This window comes from Chlorocebus sabaeus, chromosome 25 (genome assembly GCF_047675955.1).
Source record: "Chlorocebus sabaeus isolate Y175 chromosome 25, mChlSab1.0.hap1, whole genome shotgun sequence".
Taxonomy (NCBI): Eukaryota; Metazoa; Chordata; class Mammalia; order Primates; family Cercopithecidae; genus Chlorocebus; species Chlorocebus sabaeus.
In genome coordinates this window covers 61700362-61725286 of record NC_132928.1, presented here as the reverse complement: position 1 = coordinate 61725286, position 24925 = coordinate 61700362, and the positions used below count along the sequence as shown (strand labels likewise).

General features: G+C 37.9%; 1 protein-coding gene across 10 annotated transcripts in view; it reads left to right on the top strand.

Moving 5' to 3' along the window:
- The window catches only part of DCAF6 (DDB1 and CUL4 associated factor 6), a 140819-nt gene that overhangs the window by 361 nt on the left and 115533 nt on the right, over window positions 1-24925 (top strand). For 2 of the 10 annotated variants that reach the window (XM_007989631.3, XM_007989630.3), the window contains exons 1-2: window positions 55-410; window positions 14927-14988. In XM_007989631.3, the coding sequence (XP_007987822.3) occupies window positions 314-410; window positions 14927-14988 (159 nt within the window). In that variant the 5' untranslated portion in view covers window positions 55-313. Of the gene's footprint in view, window positions 1-40; window positions 411-7261; window positions 7528-8931; window positions 9054-14926; window positions 14989-22854; window positions 22874-24925 lie in introns of those variants that run through there. The other 8 variants (XM_037986001.2, XM_037985999.2, XM_073011813.1 and 5 more) reach the window with 7 other exon arrangements.

Genomic DNA, 24925 nt, shown 5'->3' with positions numbered 1-24925 from the left:
GAGGAGAGGGAGGAGTCGCCATCGCCTCCGCCTCCGCCTCCTCCTGTTGGAGGGGGGCCGAGGGAGGAGACTGTTGCTGATCTTTGGATGTTCTGGTTAGTCTAAGAAGGAGAGTATGAGGCGAGCTCCGGCCCGGGTGCGGCCGGGCTTCGGGGGCCCAGGCGCCGCTGCTGCCACCGCCATCTAACGCTGCGCCCTGGAGGCCCGGCGCGCGGATGGTGCCGGTGCGGCTCGGGTGTTGATCCGGTGTCCCCTCCCCCTCTTCCCCTCCCCCACGCGGTGGTCTCCCCTCCCACCCGGCTCAGGCAGAGCCATGTCTCGGGGTGGCTCCTGCCCACACCTGTTGTGGGACGTGAGGAAAAGGTCCCTCGGGCTGGAGGACCCGTCCCGGCTGCGGAGCCGCTACCTGGGTGAGCGGGGGCCCCGGGGCGGAGGCGCTGAGGTCGCCGCCCAGAGTGGGGGAGGGGGCGCACTGCTGGGGCTGTTGGAGGTGGGACAGCGTCTCGGCGAGGGTGCCCCGAGACTCTGGGGTGTTGGGTGGGGCCTCGGTCGCCGAATCCCGTGCCGGTGCCTTCCCCAGTCAAGCCCCCTATGCTTGCTGCCAGCCGCCGCCCTTGCTGGGTTTTCCTCGGAGGGCCGGGCCGAGGGCAGAAGGTACTGGCTTGTAAAGGTGTTGGGGTCGCTAATGGGTTGGGACTCGGGGGACTTGCGGAATCTCCAGGAGCTGCCGTGTTTAGAGCAAAAGTTAGCTCTTTTGCTCTTTTCCAGCGCGCTCTCCCCGCTGAACCGGAGAACCTAAGTTGTTGCCCACCCTCGTCTTCAATCTCAAGAGGGTTTAGGTGTCGGCTGCGACGCGTTGACCACCCTCAGGGACTTCACGCTCCTGACAGAATCCGTGTAAACTGTTCTTGCGGCGCTGAGCCAAAACCTAAAAGTGATAGCTGAGCTCTCCCCACCCCCGCGCGCTCTCCCAGTTCCACTCTGTTCTTCAGTTCGTTTTGACCGCTTAAAGGTGGTGTAGGGTTTCACGTTCCTTTTCCCACCCCTGGAAAACACACTTGGCATTTACAGTTTCTTAGTTAAGCTTTCTAAAAACAACCTTCAATACTTGAGGGAACAGTATTTCACTTTTTTCGTTTTGCATAACAATTTTTTTTTTTTTTTTGAGGATTCTGGGTCACGCCCGAGTCAACTAAAAAGTTTGGTTTCGTAAAAATGGACGTACTTAGTAAAGGTCTTTTTTGTTTCTTCCTGTATACTCTTCATTACCTTTCTATTTGGAGATCTGGCAAACAACATCAAACAAAATTTTTTTCTTTACAGTTTTGCCATTTGCTAGGTAAAAAGTGTTGCTGTCATTTGTTTTTGATTTCAAGTAAAGAGAAGAAAATGAAATCTCATTACAGCCAACAGTTCTGGTTTGTAAATTATTTAAGAAAAGTTAGCATGCAATTTTTTTAATTCTTGCTTTTTAGTGTCTCAAATAAAATACGAATACATTTTGTTTGTAGAAACTCAATAAAAATGAAGCAAAAATCCCTTTGATCCCTCCCATTCAATTTCACTCTGCCACCCTTAGAAATAATATTTTCTGTTTTCTGAATATTCTTCCAGACCTTTTTGTTTGCATTCTTACAAGTACATATGTATATATACAAATGCTAGGGTGTGTGTGTGGTGTGTGTGTGTGTGTGTGTGTGAGAGAGAGACACCTGAATACATGGTGTCATATCGTAAACATTGTTTTAACTTCTCCACATTTTGGAGATCTTTCCATGGCAGTAAAAATAGATTATGTCTTTTAAATTATTACATAGTATGTAACATTATGAAGTACCGTAGTGTACTCAACCATTCTTCTTTAAGTGGACGTTCGCCCTTACAGCATTGTAATGAACATCATTGTACAAGCTTTTGTGCATTTGTTGTAGGATAAGTACCTAGAGTGGTGATTAATCACTTTAAAATTGAACATAGCTAGAGTCTGCTTTTTTAAACTATTTGCCAAAAAAAAGTGTGCAATATTTCTTTTAGAATTTATTTGTGGAGAGAGAACTTAATTTTAGCTTAATAAAACAAATGTTAACGTTGTTTTGCATGAATACATTGATAATTTGGTCCTTTATGTCAGTTGGACAGTTTAAGTACTTGTATACAGTTCTATATTTTAGCGTTTTCCTTTGGTTCAGTTACTTTAGCTATATCTACAAATGAGTTAATTAAAATATAACAAAACCATATACTTTCTTTTTGCTCTCCTACTCCGACTCCCTAATGGAAATGGAATTTGTATATTGGGTCTAGGGGAATTGAAGGGTTCACTGACTATAGTAGAAATCCTGAATTATAGTTTTTCTAATGTGTGTATATATATATACACACACACACACACATACAGGGAGTTCTTTATCTTAAATAGTATTTTAGATATGATATATACTCTTAAAATAGGACATTTTTGGAATGACTTCCTTTAAAGTGGTTTTCTAAGTACTTGAAAATACTTTTTGAAAGTATCGAGACTTGAAAATGTTTTCAAAGAACTAACTGATTGGCCTTTACCCTTAGTAGACCTTTGCGCTGTTACTCAACTCTTCTATACTACAGTGCTGATCTTGGCTTTGCATTCAGGAAACAGCAAAATTCACATTGGTAGTGTTTGAATTAGTGATTTTTTTTAAAAAATGACTTTCCCTCCCAGTTTTATTGGGATATAATTGACAATTAAAAATTGTTATATTTAAGGTGTACAACTTAATAACTTCATATACAATCAAGTTAGTTAACATATCCATCTCGCCACATAATTACCATCTTTTTTTGTGTGTGGTGATAAAATGACTTTTTAAAGTATTGTACTCTTGGCTGTGTGCGGTGGCTTACGCCTGTAATCCAGCACTTTTGGGAGGCCAAGGCGGGTAGATCACTAGAGGTCAGGAGTTCAAGATCAGCCTGGCCAACATGGTGAAACCCCAGTCTCTACTAAAAATACAAAAATTAGCCGGGCGTGGTGGCGTATGCCTGTAGTCTTAGCTCCTTGGGAGGCAGAAGCAGGAGAATAGCTTGAACCCTGGAGGTGGAGGTTGCAGTGAGCCAAGATCCTGCCACTGCGCTCCAGCCTGGGTGACAGAGGGAAACTCTGTGTCATAAATAAATAAATAAAATAGAGTATGGTACACTTATAAAGCCTTCCTTTTAAAAGTCAAATTCCAAGTTAGGATTTTCCTAAGGAAATAGATTCCTTTTTTTAAGACTTTAATATTTAAACATTATGATTATCTATCTACAGGGTTGTAGATTTAAGTATTTTTCTGATACATTTTCATTATTTGTATTTGTACAAATTTTTAGCAGTGAATTACTGCTAAATAGTAAAATTGGGATAGAACAAATGGATAGATTTTTCTTGTAGCTTTTACATTTCCAGTTATTTCACCATAGCATGTGCCCTTTCAATGGTAGTATTCAAACTTTGTAATTGATTTTACATAAGCTGATTAATTACCTGCTTTCTTCCCATCAAAGAAAATTACACTTCACCAAACTTCCTGTTATGTTGTGGGAATGAAGATGAATAATTTCCCATATGTTGTTTGTGATTAAAAGATGTATTTACTTAGAGCTGGCAAAACCACAAGATTCACCTGGGCCAATAGAGTGTTGTTTTAGACTAGCATGGATTTCAAGGATAAGCCAGGGTTTTTAATCTTTGTGAGCCTGGTCTAAATTTCAATGTAGGATTCTTTTTTTTTTGGCGGAAAGCAGGGGGCAGGGTGAGGCAGGGTCTTGCTCTGTCCCCCAGGCTGGAGTGCAATGGCACCATCATGGCTAACTATAGCCTCCACCTCCTGGGCTCAAGGCCATCCTCCCACCTCAGCCTCCTGGAATTTTTTCTTTTTTAAAGAATAATTATCAAAGTCAGAGGTACCTGTAGGTTTAAATGTTTAAATGTAATAGTTTCTCAAATTACTGCATACTAGTTGTAGAGTAGTGCTTTTGGAAATCAGTGATTTATTAGCCACACAGATGTTATTTTCCCATATATATACAGTTTTATAAAGATAAACATCGTTAATAAACTATTATTTCAACACATTGCTGGTTTCTACTCACATTTCTTTCCTTTTGGACAGACACTCCTACAACTTTCTAACACTTCTAAATTAAAAGATAGCAATTGATAAAAAAGTAATTTTAGGGTACTTTTCGAGGGAGTTTATTATAATGTGTAAAATGTGTAAATTATGATTAGGCAGCCAGTGTCAATTTTTTAGTGGAGATTGAATCTCATCTTTCTGTAAGGGGTTTATGAAGTCAATGTCCTTTGAATATCATTAGAGTCAGTATGTATTGAAATGAATAATTTTGCGTGTAGATTACTCTTTAGTGCATCTTGAATACATCTGCATTCTAGATTACCAGGTTCTTTATAATATGTTGCCAAGTTACAGTATATTTATTATATGAAGATTAGTAATTTCTGACTTTTGCCTCTTTTTTTTAGCCATTGGGAAAAAATTAGTGGAATATTTGTATTTTGTTTCTTTAGTGTTGAAATTTCAATGAAAGCTGAAAAATGTATGATTTTAGTATTGAAAAATGACAGTCAATTGTGACAAACATAAGATAGAGTATATTGATAATTCCTTAAGGCAAGACACCAAAGGCATATTAGCAATCATAACAACCATAGACACTGTGATAGCTGTACTGTGGGTTTCATTGCTTCCTAAAATAGGATGAATCAAGTTATAAGTGCTTAGAAGGTTTAGAAGCTTCTGGTAGCATAGAGCTTATGTTACAGGTCTGCTTTAGGTCAGTGTTTTAAAAATGTTTTTAAAACGATCCATGATAAAAATACATTTATGTGGCAACGTGTGATATACACAACGAAAATAAAGGATTCTCTAGATGTATATATAAGCCTTACTAGATGGGATGCATTCTGTTTTTTTTCATATTCTTAAAACTGTTGGTATTGAGCTGGTGGAATATGCACTAATGAGTCTCAGCTTGAGGTTTGGAAAATTGTTCTAGATGGTGTGTAGTTCTTATAATTGTAATTTAATGTCGCTTAAGGTTTAAGGTGGGTAGGCTTCCACAAGTACTTGAAGGAGATTAAAAAAATTGTTTTCTAAACACTGCTGATGGCTAACAGAGAAAATGTAAATAGTGAACCTTCATGTACATCTTGGAAAAAATAACTAGGGTTGAACACTTTTAAATCTTCTTGGGTAGATATCTACTATGGGATTGCTGAGTTGTATGGCAAGTATGTTTAACTTTATAAGAAACTTCCAGACTGTCTTCCAAAGTAATTCTCTACCGTACTGCATTCCCACCAGCAGTATATGAGAGTTCCAATTGCTCTACATTGTCATCAGCATTTGGTGTAATGAGTCTTCCTAATTGTAGCCTTCATGGTAGGTGTGTAGAAATATATCATTGTTGTTTTAATTTGCATTTCTCTTTTTTTGTTTTTGAGACGGAGTTTCGCTCCAGTCTGGAGTGCAACGGAGTGATCTTGGCTTACTACAACCTCCGCCTTCTGGGTTCAAGAGATTCTTCTGCCTCAGCCTCCCAAGTAGCTGGGATTACAGGCATGCGCCACCATGCCCGGCTAATATTGTATTTTTAGTAGAGATGGGGTTTCTCCCTTTGGTCAGCCTGGTCTTGAACTCCCGACCTCAGGTGATCCGCCCGCTTTGGCCTCCCAAAGTGCTGGGATTACAGGCGTGAGCCACTGCGTCTGGCCTTTAATTTGCATTTCTCTAATGATTAGTGATGTTGAGTATCGTTTCGTGGCTTTTATTTCTGTTTTATTTATTTTATAGTCTCGTTAAATGTTCAGGTTTACTTTTTAATATTGTAAGAATTCTAGAATTATTTAAATAACAAGTCCTTAATCAGATATGTATTTTACAAATATTTTCTCTCAGTTTATGTCTTTTTTTTTTTAACAGGTTCTTTTATAGATCATACTTTTTATGTCCTATCTAAGAATCTTTACCTAAACCAAGGTAACAAAGATTTTTACTTTTTTTTTCCTGGAGATTTTCTCTTTTTACCTCTTGCATTTAGGTCTGTGAACAATTTCGAGTTAAGTTTTATATATGTTGTAAGAGTCAAGTTTCATTTCTTTGCATATTAATGTGCAATTGATCCAACAGTGTGTGTGAAAAGACTACCTTTTCCCCTTTGTTGAAAATCAATTGACCATAAATGTATACGTCAATTTCTTAGCCACATTCCATCGATCTAGCTTCTTGTCTTTATACCGAGGATTGAAATCAGCTAGTGTGATACTTTAAACTTGTTTTTTTTTTGAGATAGTCTCTCTCTGTCGCCCAGGCTAGAGTGCTGGAGTGCAGTGGCTCACTACAAGCTCCGCCTCCTGGGTTCACGCCATTCTCCTGCCTCAGCCTCCTGAGTAGCTGGAACTACGGGACTACAGGCACCTGCTGCCACGCCCGGCTAATTTTTTTGTATTTTTTAGCAGAGATGGGGTTTCACCGTGTTAGCCAGGATGGTCTCGATCTCCTGACTTTGTGATCTGTCCAGCTTGGCTTCCCAGAGTGCTGGGATTACAGGCGTGAGCCACGGCGCCCGGCCAAAACTTGGTCTTTTAAAAAAAATTTATAGTTATCCTGGCTATTCTGAACCCTTTCCATTTCCATAAAAATTTTAGAACCAGCTTGTCAATTTCTACAATAAGACTTGGGATTTTGTGTTGCATCTATATATTATTTCAGGGAGAACTGACATGTTTACAATAGTGAATCTTCTCATCTGTGGTTCTGGTTTGTCTTCATGTATTAAGCATTCTTTGATTCTCTCAGCAGTGATTTATACTTTTTGGAGTTAGGTTTATCCTTAAATATTTCATATTTTTAATGTTATTTTAGATAATGTTTTTATTTATTTTTACTTTTTATTTGTACAAATTTATGGGTACATATGCAATTTTGTTACATGCATAGATTGTGCTGTAGTCAAGTGAGGGCTTTTAGGGTATCCATCACCCGAATAACGTTCTTTGTATCCATTAAGTAATATCCTCCCACCTCCTCATTCTTCCACTCCATTCTGTATCATTCCACTCTCTGCATCCATGTGAACACATTTGTTTAGCACACACTGATGAGTCAAAACATGTCATACTTGTCTTTGTGTGCCTCGCTTGTTTAACCTAAGATAATGACCTCCAGTTCCATCCACGTTGCTGTATATGACATGATTTCATTCATTTTTTTTTTTTTTTTTTTTTTTTTGAGATGGAGTCTCGCTCTGTCGCCCAGGCTGTAGTGCAGTGGCGAGATCTCAGCTCACTACAAGCTCCACCTCCCAGGTTCATGCCATTCTCCTGCCTCAGCCTCCCGAGTAGCTGGAACTACAGGCGCCCGCCACCATGCCCGGCTAATTTTTTTTTTGTATCTTCAGTAGAGACGGGGTTTCACGGTGTTAGCTTCGATCCCCCGACCTCGTGATCCGCCCACCTTGGCCTCCCAAAGTGCTGGGATTACAGGGGTAAGCCACCACTCCTGGCCTGATTTCATTCCTTCTTATGGCTGAATGTTACTCCATTGTGTATATATACCACATTTTTTTTTTACCTGTTCATCCATTGATGGACACTTAGGTTGATTCCATATCTTTGCTGTTGTGAATAGTGCTGCAGTAAACATACTGGTGCACATATCTTTTAGATATATTAATTTCTTTTCTTTTTTGTAAAAACCTAGTAGTGGGATTGCTGGATGGAAAGGTAGTTCTATTTTTAATTCTTGGAGAAATCTCCATACTGTTTCCCTTAGAGGCTGTACTAATTTGCATTCCCACCAATGGTGTGTAAGAGTTCCCTTTTTTTCACATGATAACCAACATTGTCTTTTTAATAAAAGCCATTCTGACTAGGATAAGATGATATCCCATTGTGGCTTTGATTTGCATTTCTCTTATGATTGGTAATGTTAAGCATTTTTTCATATACCTGTTGGGTGTATGCTTTTGAAAAATGTCTATTCATCTCTTTTGCCTACTTTTTAATAGGATTGTTAGATTTTTTTGGTTGTTGAATTGTTTGAGTTCCTTGTATAGTCTGGGTGTTAGTCCCCTATTGGGTGAATAATTTGCAAATATTTTCTGTCATTCAACAGGGTTGGTTGTCTCTTCATTCTGTTGATTATTTCTTCTGCCGTGCAGAAGCTTTTTAGTTTAATTGAGTCCCATTTGTCTGTTTTCTGGTATCTTTATAGTTTTAGGTCTTACGTTTTTGTCTTTAATCCACCTTGAGTTGATTTTTATGTATTGGTGAGAGAGAGGCGTTCAGTTGCATTCCTCTGCATATGGATATCTTTCTCAGTACCACTGATTGAAGAGGGTTTCCTTTCCACAATATATGTTCTTGTCAGCTTTGTCAAACATCAGTTGGCTGCAAGTATGTGACTTTATTTCTGGGTTCTCTATTCTGTTCCATTGACCTGTGTGTCTTATTTTTATACCAGTAACCTGCTGTTCTGGTTAGTATAGTCTTGTAATATAGTTTGAAGTCAGATAATGTGATGCCTCCAGCTTTATTCTTTTTGCTCAGCATTGCTTTGGCTATTGGGGCTCCTTTTTGGTTCCATATGAATTTTAGGATTGTTTTTTCTAATTTTGCAAAAAATTATCTTGGTATTTTGATAGGGATTGTATTGAATCTGTAGGTTGCTTTGAACAGTATGGTCATTTTAATGATATTCTTCTGAATATCCAATGATCATGGGATGTTTTTCCATTTGTGTTATGTATAATTTCTTTTAGCAGTGTTTTGTAGTTCTCCTTGTAGGGATTTTTTTTTTTTTACTTCTGGTTAAATATATTCCTAGTTTGTGTGTGCGTCTGTGGGGGGGTGTGTGTGTGTGTTTAATAATTTCCTTTTTTCTTTTTGAGATGGAGTCTCACTCTGTCACCCAGGCTGGAGTGCAGTGGCATAATCTTGGCTCACTACAACCTCCGCCTCCCAGGTTCAAGCGACTCTCCTGCCTTAGCCACCGGAGTAGCTGGGACTACAGGTGTGTGCCACCATGCCCAGCTAATTTTTTTTTGTGTGTGTATTTTTAGTAGAGACAGGGTTTCACCATGTTGGCCAGATGGTCTCAATCTCTTGACCTCGTCATCTACCCGCCTTGGCCTCCCAAAGTGCTGGGATTACAGGCGTGAGCTAGCACACCTGGCCTTTTTTTTTGTTTTTTGTAGCTATTGTAAATGGGATTGTGTTCTTGATTTGATTTTCATCTTGAATCATTATTGGTGTGTAGAAACACTACTAATTTTTGTATGTTGATTTTGTATCTTGTAAGTTTACTGAATTCATTTACCAAATTTAAGAGTTTTGTGTGGAGTCTTTAGGGTTTTCTAGATATAAGATGATATCATCATTAAACAGGGATAATTTGACTACTTCCTTTATAATTTTGATGTCTTTTGTTTCATTCTCTTGCCTAATTGCTCTGGTTAGGACTTCCAATACTATATTGAAGAGTGGCGTACTATATTGAAGAGTAGGCATCCTTGTTTTCTTCCAGTTCTTAAAGGAATGCTTTCAACTTTTCCCTATTCAGTATCATGTTAGTTACAGGTTTATCATATATGGCCTTTATTATTTTGAGATATGATCTTTCTGTGCCTAGTTTACTGTGGGTTTTTCTTATGAAGGGATGTTGAATTTTATTAAATGCTTTTTTCACGTCTGTTAAGATGATCGTATGGTTTTTGTCCTTCATTCTGTTGATATGGTGTATCACATTTATTGATTTGCGTATGTTGACCCATCCTTGCGTTCCCGATATAAAACCCACTTGATCATTGTGTGTTATCTTTTTGATTTGGTGTTGGATTTGGTTTGCCAGTATTTCGTTGAGGATTTTTGCATTTGTGTTCATTAGTCTGTAGTTTTCTTTTTATTCTGTATCCTTTGTTTTGTGTCCTTTGGTTTTGTTATCAGGGTGATTAATGGCCTTATAGAATAAGTTAGGGAGGGGCCTGTCCTTGATATTTTGGAATAGTTTCAGGAGTATTGATATTACTACTTCTTTGTACATTGGGTAGAATTTAACTGTGAAGCCATCTGGTACTGGGCTTTTCTTTGCTGGGAAATTGTAAAAATTACTGATTAATTCTTGCTGCTCATTACTGGTCTATTCAGATTTTCTATTTTTTCCTGGTTCAATCTTGGTAGGTTGTGTTTTTCTGGGAATGTATCTATTTCCTGTAAGTTTTCTAGTTTATGAGTATAAAGTTCATTATAGTCTATGTTAATCTTTGTACTTCTGTGGAATCAATTGTAATGTCTCCTTTTTCATTTCTGATTTTGTCTCTTCTCCCTTCTTTCCTTGGTTAATCTGGCTAGTGATTTATCAATTCTTTTTATCTCTTTGAAGAACCAGCTTTTCATTTCATTGACCTTTTGTGTTTTTTTTTTTAGTCCATATTTCATTTGGTTCTGCTCTGATCTTTATTTATTTTCTTCTGCTAGTTTTGGGTTTGGTTTGTTCTTTTCTAGTTCCTCGAGGTGCGTTCTTAGATTATTAATTTGTAATCTTTCCACTTTTTGTTGTGGAAAGTTATTGCTGTGTTCTTCTTAGCAATGCTTTTGCTGTATCCACAGGTTTGGTGTGTTGTATTTCCATTTTCATTTGTTTCAAAAAAATTTTTTTAAATTTCTGTCTTAATTTCTTCATTGACCCTATTGTCATTCAGGAGCATGTTGTTTAGTTTCTGTGTATTTGTATGGTTTGTAAAGTTTCTGTTGGTATTGATTTCTAGTTTTATTCTGCTGTTAGGTGAGAAGGCACTTGATATGATTTCAGTTTAAAAAAATTTGTTGAGACTTTGTTTTGTGGCTTAACATATGGTCTGTCTTGGAGAATGTTCCATATGCTGACGAGAATATTGTATATTCTGCAGTTGTTGGATAGAATGTTTTGTAAATGTCTGTTAAGCCCATTTGGTCTAAAGTCCAGTTTAAGTCCAGTGTTTCTTTGCTGATTATTTGTCTAGATGATCTGTCTAATGCTGTAAGTGGGATGTTGAAGTTTCCCACTATTGTGTTGCAGTGTATCTCTTTCTTTAGGTCTAGTAATATTTGTTTTATGACTGTCAGTGCTCCAGTGTTGGGTGCAAATGTATATTTAGAATTGTTATATATTCTTGCTGAGTTGGTCTCTTTAATATTATATAACCACTTTCTTAGTCCTTTTTTTTTTTTTTTTTAACTGTTTTTAGATGGTTTTTTTCTCTTGCCATTTTTAGGATTCACTCTTTCACTTTGACTTCAGACAGCCTGATTATAATGTTGCCATGGTGAGACCTTTTTACACTGTATTTGTTTGGTGATTGCTGAGCCTCTCATATCTGGATCTCTAAATCTCTTAACTATCAGTCATCTGTCCTGTGCTGTGCCAAGGATGAAATAATTCTGTGTTTTGTCTCTGCTTGGTAGAACTTGTCACCCCCAAGTAAGAACTAAGGCGCTGTGAAAATAAGTTTTGCCCAGTGTAAGTGTAGTATGGTCAAGTCAGATGTTTAAACCTAATTCCAACATTTCTTGCCCCAACCATCTCTATAAGTGATAATTAATTCTCAACTAGTCTAGTAAAGGAGATAGGTATGTGAATAAACAGATTACAAAGTTGTAATTTGTTCAATGGTTTAATGATTACACAACCATTAAAAATGAGGAATAGCTGTATATTTATTGCCATTGAAATACGTTCACTATGTGTTATTTTATTTTATTTTTTTGAGACGGAGTCTCACTCTGTTGCCCAGGCTGGAGTACAGTGGCACGGTCTCGGCTCGCTGCAGCCTCTGCCTCCCAGGTTCAAGCGATTCTCCTACCTCAACCTCCCAAGTAGCTGGGACTACAGGTGCCCGTCACCACACCCAGCTAATTTTTATATTTTTAGTAGAGATGGGGTTTCGACATGTTGGTCAGGCTGATCCTGAACTCCTGACTTCAGGTGATCCACCCACCTCGGCCTCCCAAAGTACTGGGATTACAGGTGTGAGCCACCACGCCCAGCCATCACCATGTGTTACTGAGTGGTAATACAGATTCTAGAACAGAATGAATATCATGATCCCAGTCGTTTATTCACTGATTCAGCAAACGTATACTGAACGCACACTTTGTGGCAGGCACTGTGTTAGGTATTTGGAATACATGGGTGAACAAGGCAGTGTTCTCATGGAGTTTGTAACCTATTAACACAGAAAGAATGCCAGAGTAGAGACAGAATTATAAGAGGCAGCTTGAGGTACAGAAAGATTTGAGTTGGAAGCCACAATGGTGAGTTCATCCATAACAAGTGCGTAATTCTTGGTGGAAGATTCTAGATACCTCTTTGGATTTCTGAACATCTTGGGAGCAGAGGCACTAATTGTTTTGTTCTGGACTATCTTTTCAGTGAGGTTTATATAGTGAATAGCCTTGGAATATATGACAATTCTAAATATATATTTGCACCCAACACTGGAGTACTGAGAGCCTCTTGAGCCAAAGACAAGTTTGTTGTTCAGTTTAACAATGTCTCGTTAGGGATAAAGGTCAGGCAGGTTTGCTTGATATAATATTTGGGTTCCCCCAGTTCAAGATTCCTCAGCTGTGATTAAAACCCATTGCATGCACAGCATCTACCCAGGCCTCTCCAAGTTGCACTATGGGACTTGGAAGACAAGAGGAACCAGTGTGAACCTAAAGCTCATGCTACTTGCCGTACATGAGTAGTAAAATTTTTTGCCTCTGACTTAGGAGTCTGTTGTCTTTTGCTAGCATCCAAGAAATGTAGCAGTCCAATTGGTTACCTTGCAAATAGGCGAGACCCTTCACAGCTTTTAATGCATTCAGATGTGAGTTTATTTTTATTTTAATTTGAGGAGGCTCGGTTTTATTAAGGTACCGTTCTTATTTTATGGTGGCTTTTAGCTTCTATTTCTTGGTATTGCGTTTAATTACTAAAAGGGTAGTGGATGTTTTTGCTAGTTTGCTCTAGAAGCACACTTTATGAGATGTCTGGACGATGCAATAAATTTTATCTCCAAAGTCATATATAAAAATGTCATTCAAAAGCTATCTAACCACAATGTATTATGCCTCTATACATGTTCTAATGTACAAATGTCATATATAAGAGTTCTTGCTAAAACAGCTTACTTTATTTTCTATTCTTATGTTCTGCCACCATTTTCTCCAGACTGAAATGGCTAGAGCCATGTTTTCAAACCCAGGTTTTAAAATTTTGACAAAAAAGTTTCCAATACTTTAATATTTTAGTGAGTTTTAATTGCTGTTATATTGTTAATTTGAATACTTTGTTTCTTAACTCCTGTAACTCAACGAGATTACCAATCCTTTGGCCAAAAGGAAATGAGTTTTTAAAAATTTATCTTTTTTACTGAAGTTAGAATCTTTTTACAAGCGAAAATCAGATTTGAAAAGTTAATTATCTAAAGTACAACCTACTTCATGAAAACACTTTACTAAATTTCACTAGGTTGTTTTATTCCAGTAAATTTAGAAACCACAGAGCATCTCCCTCCCCAAAATAAAAGCCCCCATAATTATCCATAATTTTTTTTTAACCTATATGTTCATCCTTTACCTAGCCGTCTTACTAGTTAAATAACATGGAGAAAGAAGTAAAACAAATTGGCTTCAAGAAGCTCTTGATTTTGACATGGAATGGCAAGAAAGTGCAATAGAGAAATCTGCCCTTTGTGACAATATACAGAAAGTATAGGCAGATTTAATTTTGAGAGATCTCATCAGCCTGGTTACTTAATTATTGTTCTTTGTTGTAAATTCAGCCTTCCTTCATTACAGCTTCTGAACAAACATGTTTTTTGATCTGTGTTTGGTAAAGATGATTCATTCCTTAAAGGGACAGATTTCTCTTTTTCAAAGAAGGAACTTACTCTGTTTTTGCAATATTTAAATTAGTTTGCTATTGATGGATATTTATGCTGATTTTTAATGCCAGATTTCATCATTGTAATGTTAACTTTAACATTTCTGAAATTGAGAAATGTTTAAAAATAGTTGGTACTTACTATTGCTGTTTGCCTTCCTATTTAAAATTTAAAACCTTACTCCCTACCTCCAGTCATCTTTTATCTCTTTTTCCTGCTTTATTTTTCCACATAGCACTATACTAACTTACAGCACTTATACCGATTGTTTATTGTTTTTCTCCTCTCATAAGCAGGCAGAAATCTTTTTGTTTTACCACTGTAAAATATACTTTACCTGACACAGAGTGAGTACTCAATAAGTATTTGCTGAATAAATGAATGAAGAAATGTATGAGTGTCTGTTGTGGTCCAGATACCGTGCTAAGCCCTTTCTGTCCTTGAATGATTTTGTTCTTAAAATAAGTACAGGCTGAGCGCGGTGGCTCATACTCGTAATCCTAGCACTTTGGGAGGCTCGTGTGGGTGGATCACTTGAGATCAGGAGTTTGAGACTAGCCTGGCGAACATGGTGAAATCCCGTCTCTATTGAAAATACAGAAATTAGCTGGGCATGGTACTGCGTGCCTGTGATCCCAGCCACTCGGGAGGCTGAGGAAGGGGAACTGCTTGAACCTGGGAGGAAGAGGTTGCAGTGAGCTGAGATTCCAGCCTGGGCGAGAGAACGAAACTGTGTGTCAACAAACAAACAAACAAACAAACAAAAAACTGCATGAGGTAGAGGTATTCTAATGAGGAAAGTAAGTCTTAGGAGGAGGTTAAATTGCCCAGTATCACTCAGTTTATAAATGGTGGAGCTGAAATTAGAGCTTGAATTTACTTTTCATGCCAGATCCTAGGCTCCTAATTTCAACGTTATATTTTTCTCAGCAACAAATTGTGTGATTTATTTAATTTGTTCTTTCTTTTTAAACAGGAAGAAGAGAATTTATCCAAAGATTAAAACTTGAAGCAACCCTTAATGTGCATGATGGCTGTGTAAGTAATAGTTAATTCTCAACTCTGAAGGGCTTTGATACTAAGTGTTTAAGTGTTTGATGAAATGTCGCAATCCTCCCAGAAAGGACTGTGACTATAATAAAATGGGAGAGTAAAGTTTTACATTAAAATATAAAATTAAATTTTGAATTTAGAAGAGTGTATGCAAGATTTTTTAAAGTGCAGATGAGTTTTCTTATATTATGGAAGGACTTCCATCTCATTCACTGTGCTGAAACTGCCTTTGTGACTTCATGTCACCAAATGTAGTGGTCACTTCTTAGAAACTTTAGACATATCGCTCAAACATATCCTCTTTTTTTTTCTTTCTTTCTTTTTTTTTTTTGGGACAGAGTCTCGCTCTGTTGCCCAGGCTGGAGTGCAGTGGCGCGATCTCGGCTCACTGTAAGCTCTGTCTCCTGGATTCACGGCCATTCTCCTGCCTCAGCCTCCTGAGTAGCTGGGACTACAGGCGCCTGCCACCAAGCCCAGCTAATTTTTTTGTATTTTTTAGTAGAGATGGGGTTTCACCGTGTTAGCCAGGATGGTCTGCATCTCCTGACCTCGTGATCCGCCTGTCTCGGCCTCCCAGAGTACTGGGATTATAGGCGTGAGCCACTGTGCCTGACCCATATCCTGTTTTTTGAAATACTTTTTCTCTTGGCTTTTGCTAACACCACAGTCTCTTGGTTTTCTTCCTATTCCAATCCATTGACTTGCTACATCTTCTCTGTCTCAGCTGACTCCTCCACTGATGGTCCTTCACATGTTGGTTGCACAAAGACTCTGTCCTAGTACCTCCCACCCTCTTTTCTCTCCAGCTCAAAGTGACCCTCTCTAGTCCCATGGCTAAAAAAAGAAAAAAGAAAACATGACTTCTGCCTCATCCCAGAGTTTATATATCTAGCTGTCTACTTAACATGTCCAGTTGCATGTGTAATAGGTATCCCAAATTTTGCAGATCCAAAACAGAACTCTTTTCAATTTTTATTATAAAAATTTCAAATGTACTCTTAATCTACTTGTCACCTAGACTTAGTAATTATCAAGATTTTGCCATATTTTCTTTTCTATTTTCTTTTCTTCCCCCATCCACCTTGCTGAAGATCCGCCTTGCTGAAGATATATTATTTTACCCCTATATGTAAGCCTAAAAAGTAATTGACATTTTCTTATATAACCAAAATGCCCTTATGTAATTTAATAATATTTATTTTCTCAGTATTATATATAGTCCGTATTTTCTTGTTTTAAAATATCTTTTTATTGTTATTTGTTGAAAAGATGATCCAATGATACCTCTGCCTTGTATATTTTATGCCTTATACCTAGAATTCTCTTCTCCCACTTACCTGTAAAGCTTACCTTCTCATTTTATTTTTGTGTTTACTATCTGGCATTATGATTAACAAACCAATTTATTTGTTCATAGTCTACACTTTTGCCCCTGTGCCCTGGCATACTGGACCAAGAAAATACCTTCACAAATTTATTTTTTAAATTTAGTATCAACAGGAATGCCCGAAACATATGTGGCACTTTATGAATTACTCATTGGCGAGACAAAGAGTATATTATGTGTTAGATTAATTATTATTATTTTTTTTTGAGATGGGGTCTTGCTCTGTCACCAAGGCTAGAAAGCAGTGGCACGATCTCAGCTCACTGCAACCTCCATCTCCTGGATTCAGGCAGTTCTCCTGCCACAGCCTCCTGAGTAGCTGGGATTACAGGCACCCACCACCACGCCTGGCTAATTTTTGAGTCTTTAGTAGAGACAGAATTTCACCATATTGGCCATGCTGGTTTTAAACTCCTGGCCTCAGGTGATTTGCCCACCTTGGCCTCCCAAAGTGCTGGGATTGCAGGTGTGAGCCACCGTTCCTGGCCCCAAGTTTTTTTGCAAGTTTAAACATACCTTTGTTCTCTGCTTTCATACTTGATTGGTGATCTGAGTGGACATAGGATTCTAGGTTGGACATTATTTTCACTCTGTAGTTTTTTGTTTGTTTGTTTGTTTTGAGACCGAGTCTCACTCTGTCTTCCAGGCTGGAGTGGAGCGGCACAATCTCGGCTCACTGCAACCTCCACCTCCTGGGTTCAAGTGATTCTCGTGCCTCAGCCTCCTGAAAAGCTGAGATTACAGTCTGCGCCACCATGCCTGGCTAATTTCTGACTTTTTAGTAGAGACGGGGTTTCACCATGTTGACTAGGCTGGCCTGGAACTCCTGACCTCAGGTGATCTGCCAGTCTCAGCCTCCCAGAGTGCTGGGATTACAGGTGTGAGCCACCATACTCCACCCACTCTGTAGTTTTCAAGGTCTTATACAAACGTTTTCTAGTATTCACTGTAGCTGGTAAGAATGTTGCCAGCCTAATTACTTTTTGTTATTGTATAATAACTTGAATTACTTTTGTGAATTACCTCTTAGATTTGTGCTTAAATTTTTATATTTTTAAGAGCTTTATTGACATATAATCAGCTGTACATATTTAAAGTGTACTATTTGATATGTTTAACACATGTAAACATATGCAAAGTCATCACCACATTCAAGATGATAAAATATCGATCATCCCCTGAAAGTTTGGCCATGTGCCCTCTCATTCCTTAACATCACGCTCAACCCCAGTCAACCAATGATCTCTATTCTGTCACTATAAATCAGTTTGCATTTTCTAGAATTTTATATAAATGGAATCATTGACTATGTATCCTTTTTTCATTTGGCTTTTTTAACTTTACATTTTACTTAGAATAATTATTTTGGGATTCATGTTGTTCAGTGTTATCAATAATTTATTACTTTTTATTGCTGAGGAGCATTTATTATATGGATAAATCATAATTTTTATCTCTTCTCCTGTCAGTGGACATTGGGTTGTATCCAGTTGAGGACTGTTACAAATAAAGTTGCCATGAATATTCGTGTAGAGTCTTTGTATGGACATATGCTTTTATTCTTTTTTGGTAAATACCTTTGAGTGGAATGAATGAGTCATATGTTAGGTACCTGCTTAACTTAAGAAACCGATTGTTTTCCAGTGTTGTTGTACCATTTAACATTCCCATTGTTAGTATGTAGAAGTTCCAGTTGGTCCATGTCCTCACCAGCATTTGGTGTGGTCAGTTTTTTTGTTTTTTTTTTTAAGACATTCTAACAGGCATCTAGTAGTATCATGTTGTGGTTACATTTCCTGCCCCATTAATTTTTACATACTCATCTGTATTCTGGAAACTTCCTGAACTCTCATATTCATTCAAGTAGCTTTTTTTTTCCTTAAGATTTTATAGGATATTCTATGTAAATAATCAAGTCATCTGAGAATTAAGATAGTTTTACTTCTTTTCTAGTCTGGATTCCTTTTATTTCTTTTCTTGACTTATTTCATTGGTTAGTATTCTACTATAAGATTGAACAGAAGGAGTGGAATCAGACATCCTCGTCTTGTTCTGATCTCAGAGGGAAAAACAGGGTTTTCCTCTGTTGCCCAGATTGGAGTACAGTGGCACAATCATAGCTCACTATAGCCTTGACCTCCTGGGCTCAGGCTATCTTCCCACCTCAGCCTCCTGAGTTAGCTGGGACCATAGATGCGTGCCACCACCCCGGCAAATTTGTTTTTTTGTAGAGGTGAAGTCTCATTATGTTGCCCAGTTTGGTCTTGAACTCCTGGGCTCAAGTGATACCTCCCACCTCAACCTCCCAAAGCAAAGTGCTGAGATTACAGGTATGAGCCACTGTGCTTGGCCTAAGAACATTGTCTCTTTCTATTTAGTATGATATCAGCAGTTTTTTCATGGATGCTGGTTATCAGGTCGAGGATATTCTCCTTTATTCCTAACTTGCTAAGAGCTATCATCATGAATCATTGCTGGATTTTGCCAGGTGTCTTTGTTTTTTCTGGGAAATGTCTAACTATGTTTCCATTTATTTAATAAAAATAAACTATTCAGGGTATCTGTGTCTTGAGTGAACCTTGTTTAATATGTGTGCTTTACTGAATTTATTTTATGTAAATTGTTGAATTTATTGACATAAAATTGTTCATAATACTCCCTTATGTCTTTAAATAGTTGTAGAATCTGTATTGTATGTTACTGTGTTTCTCATTACTGATACTGGTAATATTTTCTCCACGTTTTTTCCTGATTAGTTTGGCTAGAGGCTAGTTAATTTTGTCTTCTCAAAGAACCAACCTCTGTTCTCATTAATTGTCTCTGTTGTTTTTCTGTTTTCTATTTCATTGATTTCTGCTAATATATTTATTATTTGAGTCTTCTGCAGACTTTGGGTTTCATTTGCTCTTTGTTTTGTAATTTTTTTTTTTTTTTTTTTTTTTTTGAGACGGAGTCTCGCTCTGTCGCCCAGGCTGGAGTGCAGTGGCCGGATCTCAGCTCACTGCAAGCTCCGCCTCCCGGGTTTTCGCCATTCTCCTGCCTCAGCCTCCCGAGTAGCTGGGACTACAGGCGCCCGCCACCTCGCCCGGCTATTTTTTTTGTATTTTTTTAGTAGAGACGGGGTTTCACTGTGTTAGCCAGGATGGTCTCGATCTCCTGACCTCGTGATCCTCCCGTCTCGGCCTCCCAAAGTGCTGGGATTACAGGCTTGAGCCACCGCGCCCGGCCTGTTTTGTAATTTTTTGAGTGGAAGCTGAGGTCGTTGATATGACACCGTTGTCTTTTCTAAAATAGAGGTTTTTTTTGGTACTGTAAGTTTTCTTCTAAATATTGCTTTAGCTGTAATCCATAAATCGAGATATGTTGCATTTTTATTTTCATTGAATTCAAAATACTTTTTAATTTGTTTTGTAATTTCTTCTTTGACCATCTGTTATTTCTGTGGCCATCTGTTATTTCTTAGTTTTCCAATGTGTCTTTATTTTAATGATTTCTGATTTAATTCCATTTTGGTCAGACAACATACTTTCAATGACTTGTGGTCTTTTATTTAAATACATTAAGATTTGTTCTGTGGCCCAGAATATCATCTCTATCAGTAAATGTTTCTTCTACACTTAAAAAATGTATGTTTTGCTCTTTTTTAGTTGTTACAAGCATGATGATAAATCTGGTCCATGTGCTGACATCTTGACTAGAAGTGGACATTTATTTTTTTTTAATTTAGGTATAGCTCACATACTATAAAATTCACCCATTTTAAGTGTTCAATTCGGTGGTTTTTACTGTATTTGTAAAGTTGTGGAGCCATCGCCACTATTTAATTCCACTAATTTTATCATACGAAAAAGAGTATCAATTATCAGTCACCATTTCACCTCCATTTAGCAGTTAGCAATCACTAATACTTTCTGTCTCTACCAATCTGTGTATTCTGGACATTTCATATAAATGGAATCATACAATATTGGCTGTTAATGTCAGAGTTCTTTCACTTAGTGTAATGTTTTCAAGGTTCATCCATGTTGTAGTGTGTGTCAGTATTTCATTCCTTTTTATTATCGAATAAATATTTCCTTGTACAGATATACCACATTTAATCTCTTCATCACTTGTTGGATATTTGGGTTGTTTCCATTTTTTGGCAATTATGAATAACGCTGCTGTGAACATTTGTGTACAAATTTTTGTGTATTGCAGGTTTTCAATTATCTTGGCTGTATACCTAGTTGTAGAATTGCTAGGTCATATGGTAAACTGATATCTCACTTTTTGAGGAGGTATCAAAACTGTTTTCCAAAGAGCTATACCATTTTACATTCCTGACAGCAACATACAGGGTTCCAGTTTCTCGACACCCTTGCCAACTCTTGTTATTTTCTGTTTCTTTAAAAAAAATTATAATCATCCTAATGGATGTGAAGTGCTAATTTGTTGTGATTTTGGTTTTTATTTCCCTGATGACTAATGATGTTGAGCATCTTTTTATGTGCACATGAGTCATTTACATACCTTCTTTGGAGAAATGTCTATTTAAATCTTTTATCTATTTTTAATTGGATTGTTTGTCTTTTTGTTGTTGAGTTGTATTTGTATATTCTGGGACTCTTGTCAGATATATGATTTGCAAATATTTCCCTTCATTCTATGGGTTGTCTTTTCACCTTCTTCATAGTGTCCTTTAATGTACAAAAGTTTTTAATTTTGGTGAGGTCTAATATCTTTTTGCTGTTTGCTTGGGCTGTTGGTGCCATATTTAAGAAACTTGATTAATCGCTGATCATGAAGATTTATACCTGTTTTCTTCTAAGAGTTGTATAGTTTTAGCTCTTCTGTTTAGATCTTTGATGTATTTTCAGTTAATTTTTATATAGTGTAAAGTACGGGTCCAAGTTTTTTTTTTTTTTTTAGTGGCAATTATGTAATTGTCTCAGCACCATTGGGTGAAAAGACTTTTCTTTCATTGAATGGTCTTGGATCTCTTGTCAAAAATCACTTGACCATAAATGGAAGAGTTTATTTCTGAACTCTTAATTCCTTTACATTGATCTGTATGTCTTTGTTTTTGCCAGTACCACACAGTCTTGATTACTGTAGTTTTGTAATAGGTTTTTCTAGTTTTATTTTAGGTGATCTGGTTTTATGCCTGTGAATACTAAATAAATTCAAATAAGTAAATTTACACGATGAAACTTAGTGGCTCTGACATTTCATTGTAAAATATCAGAACATTGTGTTTACTAAATGACAGTCAATATTTAATGCTTTATTTTTAATTTTTTAGGGCAGTTTTAGGTTCATAGCAAAATTGAGAGGAAGGTATGGGAATTTCCCATATATCCCCTGCCCACATACTTGCACAGCATTTTCCATTATCAGCATCTTCCACCAGAGTGGTACATTTGCTATACTTTATGAGCCTACATTAATACATCATAATCCACCCAAAGTCCATAGTTTACAATAGGGCTCACTCTTGGTTTCAGACATCTAATGAGTTTGAACAAATGTATAATGATATATATCCACCATTATAGTATCATGTGGAGTTGTTTCACTGCCTTAAAAATCTTCTGTGCTTGATGGCCGGGTGCGGTGGCTCACTCATGCCTGTAATCCCAGCACTTTGGGAGGCAGAGGTGGGCGGATCACGAGGTCAGGAGATTGAGACTATCCTGCCTAACAGAGTGAAACCCCGTCTCTACTAAAAATACAAAAAAATAGCCGGGCGTGGGGGCAGGTGCCTGCAGTCCTAGCTACTCGGGAGGCTGAGGCAGGAGAATGGCGTGAACCCGGGAGGCGGAGCTTGCAGTGAGCTGAGATCCCGCCACTGCACTCCAGTCCTGGGTGACAGAGTGAGATTCCGTCTCAAAAAAAAAAAAAAAAAAAAAAAAATCTTTTGTGCTCTGCCTATCTTTCACCCACCTTCCGAACTCCTGATGACCACTGATCTTTTTATAGTCTCCATAGTTTAGCCTTTTCCAGAATGTCATATAATTGGAATCACATAGTATGTAGCCTTTTCAGATTGTTTTTCTTTCACTTATACATTTAAGTTTCCTCTATCTTTTCATGACTTTATAGCTCATTTCTTTTTAGCGCTGAATAATACTTCATTCTGTAGATGTACCACAGTTTATCCATTCACCTGCTGAAGGACATCTTGGGTGCTTCCAAAAACTGGCAGTTATGAGTAAAGTTGCCAGAAACGTTTGTGGGCAGATGTTTGTGTGGACATATGTTTACGTTCGTGTGCAGGTGTATGTGTGATCATATGTTTTCAGCTCCTTTGGATAAATAACAAGGAGCATGCTGCATTGTACATTTAGAGAATGTTTAGTTTTTATAAGAAATCACCAGCTGTCCTTCAAAGTAACTGTACAATTTTGCATTCCCACCAGCAATGAATGTAAGTTCCTGATGCTCCACATCCTTGCCAGTATTTGATGTTGTCAGTGTTCTCTATTTTGGCCATTCTAATAGGTATGTAGTGTATTTCCCTGATAACATAGGACGTGGATTATCTTTTCATATGCTTGTTTGCAATCTGTATATCTTCTTTGCTGCAGTACCTGTTATGGCCTTTGGCTCATAATCAGATTGTTTCTTATTGTTGTGTTTTAAGTGTTCTTTATGTATTTTAGATAACAGCACTTTATTAGATGTGTCTTTTGCAAGTATTTTCCCTGTCTGTGTCTTGTCTTCTCATTTTCTTGACATTGTCTTTTGCAGGGTGGAAGTTTTTAATTTTAGTGAAGTCACGCTTATCAATGATTTCTTTTATGGATCTTGCCTTGGTGTTGTACTTAGTAAGTTATCACCATACCCAAGGTCATCTGAGTTTTTTTCCTGTGTTCTCAGAGATTTATAGTTTTGTGTTTATGTTTAGATCTGTGATCTATTTTGAATTAATTTTTGCGAAGGGTTTAAGTTATGTGTCTAGATTTTTTTTTTATTTATTTTTTGCATGTGAATATGCAGTTGTACCAGCACTATCTGTTGGAAGGACTAGCTGCATTGTATTGACTTTACTCCTTTGTCAAAGGTCCGTTGATCGTGTTTATCTGGGTCTGTTTCTGGGCTCTGAATTCTGTTTCATTATACCATACTTTCTTATTTGGTGTAGTCTTAGAGTAAAAATTTTTTAAAATTATTTATTTATTTATTTTTTGAGACGGAATCTTGGCCTCTTACCCAGGCTGGAGTGCAATGACATGATCTGGGCTCACCACAGCCTCTGCCTCCTGGGTTCAAGTGATTCTCCTGCCACAGCCTCCAGAGTAGCTGGGATTACAGGCACGCACCACCATGCCCAGCTAATTTTTTTGTATCTTTAGTAGAGACGGGATTTCACCATGTTGGCCAGGCTGGTTTCGAACTCCTGACCTCATGATCTGCCTGCCTTGGCCTCCCGAAGTGCGGGGATTACAGGCTCCTTGTAGTAAGTCTTGAAGTTGGGTAGTGTCAGCTATCTTGGGATTTTCCGCTTATCTTTGTGTTACTGATTTTAGTTTAATTCCATTGTGGTCTAAGAGTAGACACTGTATGATTTTCATTCTTTTAAATTTGTTTTTTTTTTTTTTTTTTTGAGACAGAGTCTGGCTCTGCCACCCAGGCTGGAGTGCAGTGGCCGGATCTCAGCTCACTGCAAGCTCCGCCTCCCGGGTTTACGCCATTCTCCTGCCTCAGCCTCCCGAGTAGTTGGGACTACAGGCACCCACCACCTCGCCCGGCTAGTTTTTTGTATTTTTTAGCAGAGACGGGGTTTCACTGCGTTAGCCAGGATGGTCTTGATCTCCTGACCTCGTGATCCGCCCGTCTCGGCCTCCCAAAGTGCTGGGATTACAGGCTTGAGCCACCGTGCCCGGCCTTAAATTTGTTAAAGTGTATTTTAAGGCCTCAAATATGGTCTGTCTTGGTAAATGTTCCATGTGAGCTTGAGAAGAACAACTTTGATCTCCCTTAACATGTGTTGGCTAGCTCGAGTCTTTGAAACTTTAGAATCAGTTTGTCAGTACCCACAAAATAATTTGCTGAGATTTTGATAGGAATGCATCGAATCTGTAGAACAAGTAGGGAAGAATTGACACCTTGAGAATATTGAATCTTTCTATTTATTAATATGGAATAGCTCTTCATTTATTTCTTTGATTTCTTTTATCAGAGTTTTATAATTTTCCTCATAGAAATCTTACACATATTTTATTCAGTTTATACCTAAGTGTATCTTGTTTTGGAGTGCTAATGTAATGGTATTGTGTTTTAAAATTCAAATTCCACTTGTTCGTTTCTGGCATACAGGAAAATAATTGACTTTTTAATATTAACCTTTTATCCTTTTACTTTGCTACAATACTTATTAGTTCCAGGAGGGTTTTAAAAATTTTTTTTTTTATTTTTTGAAAGAGTCTTGCTCTGTCGCCCAGGCTGGAGTGCAGTGGTGCAATCTCGGCTCAGTGCAAGCTCTGCCTCGCAGGTTCACACCATTCTCCTGCCTCAGCCTCCCTAGTAGCTGGGACTACAGGTACCTACCAC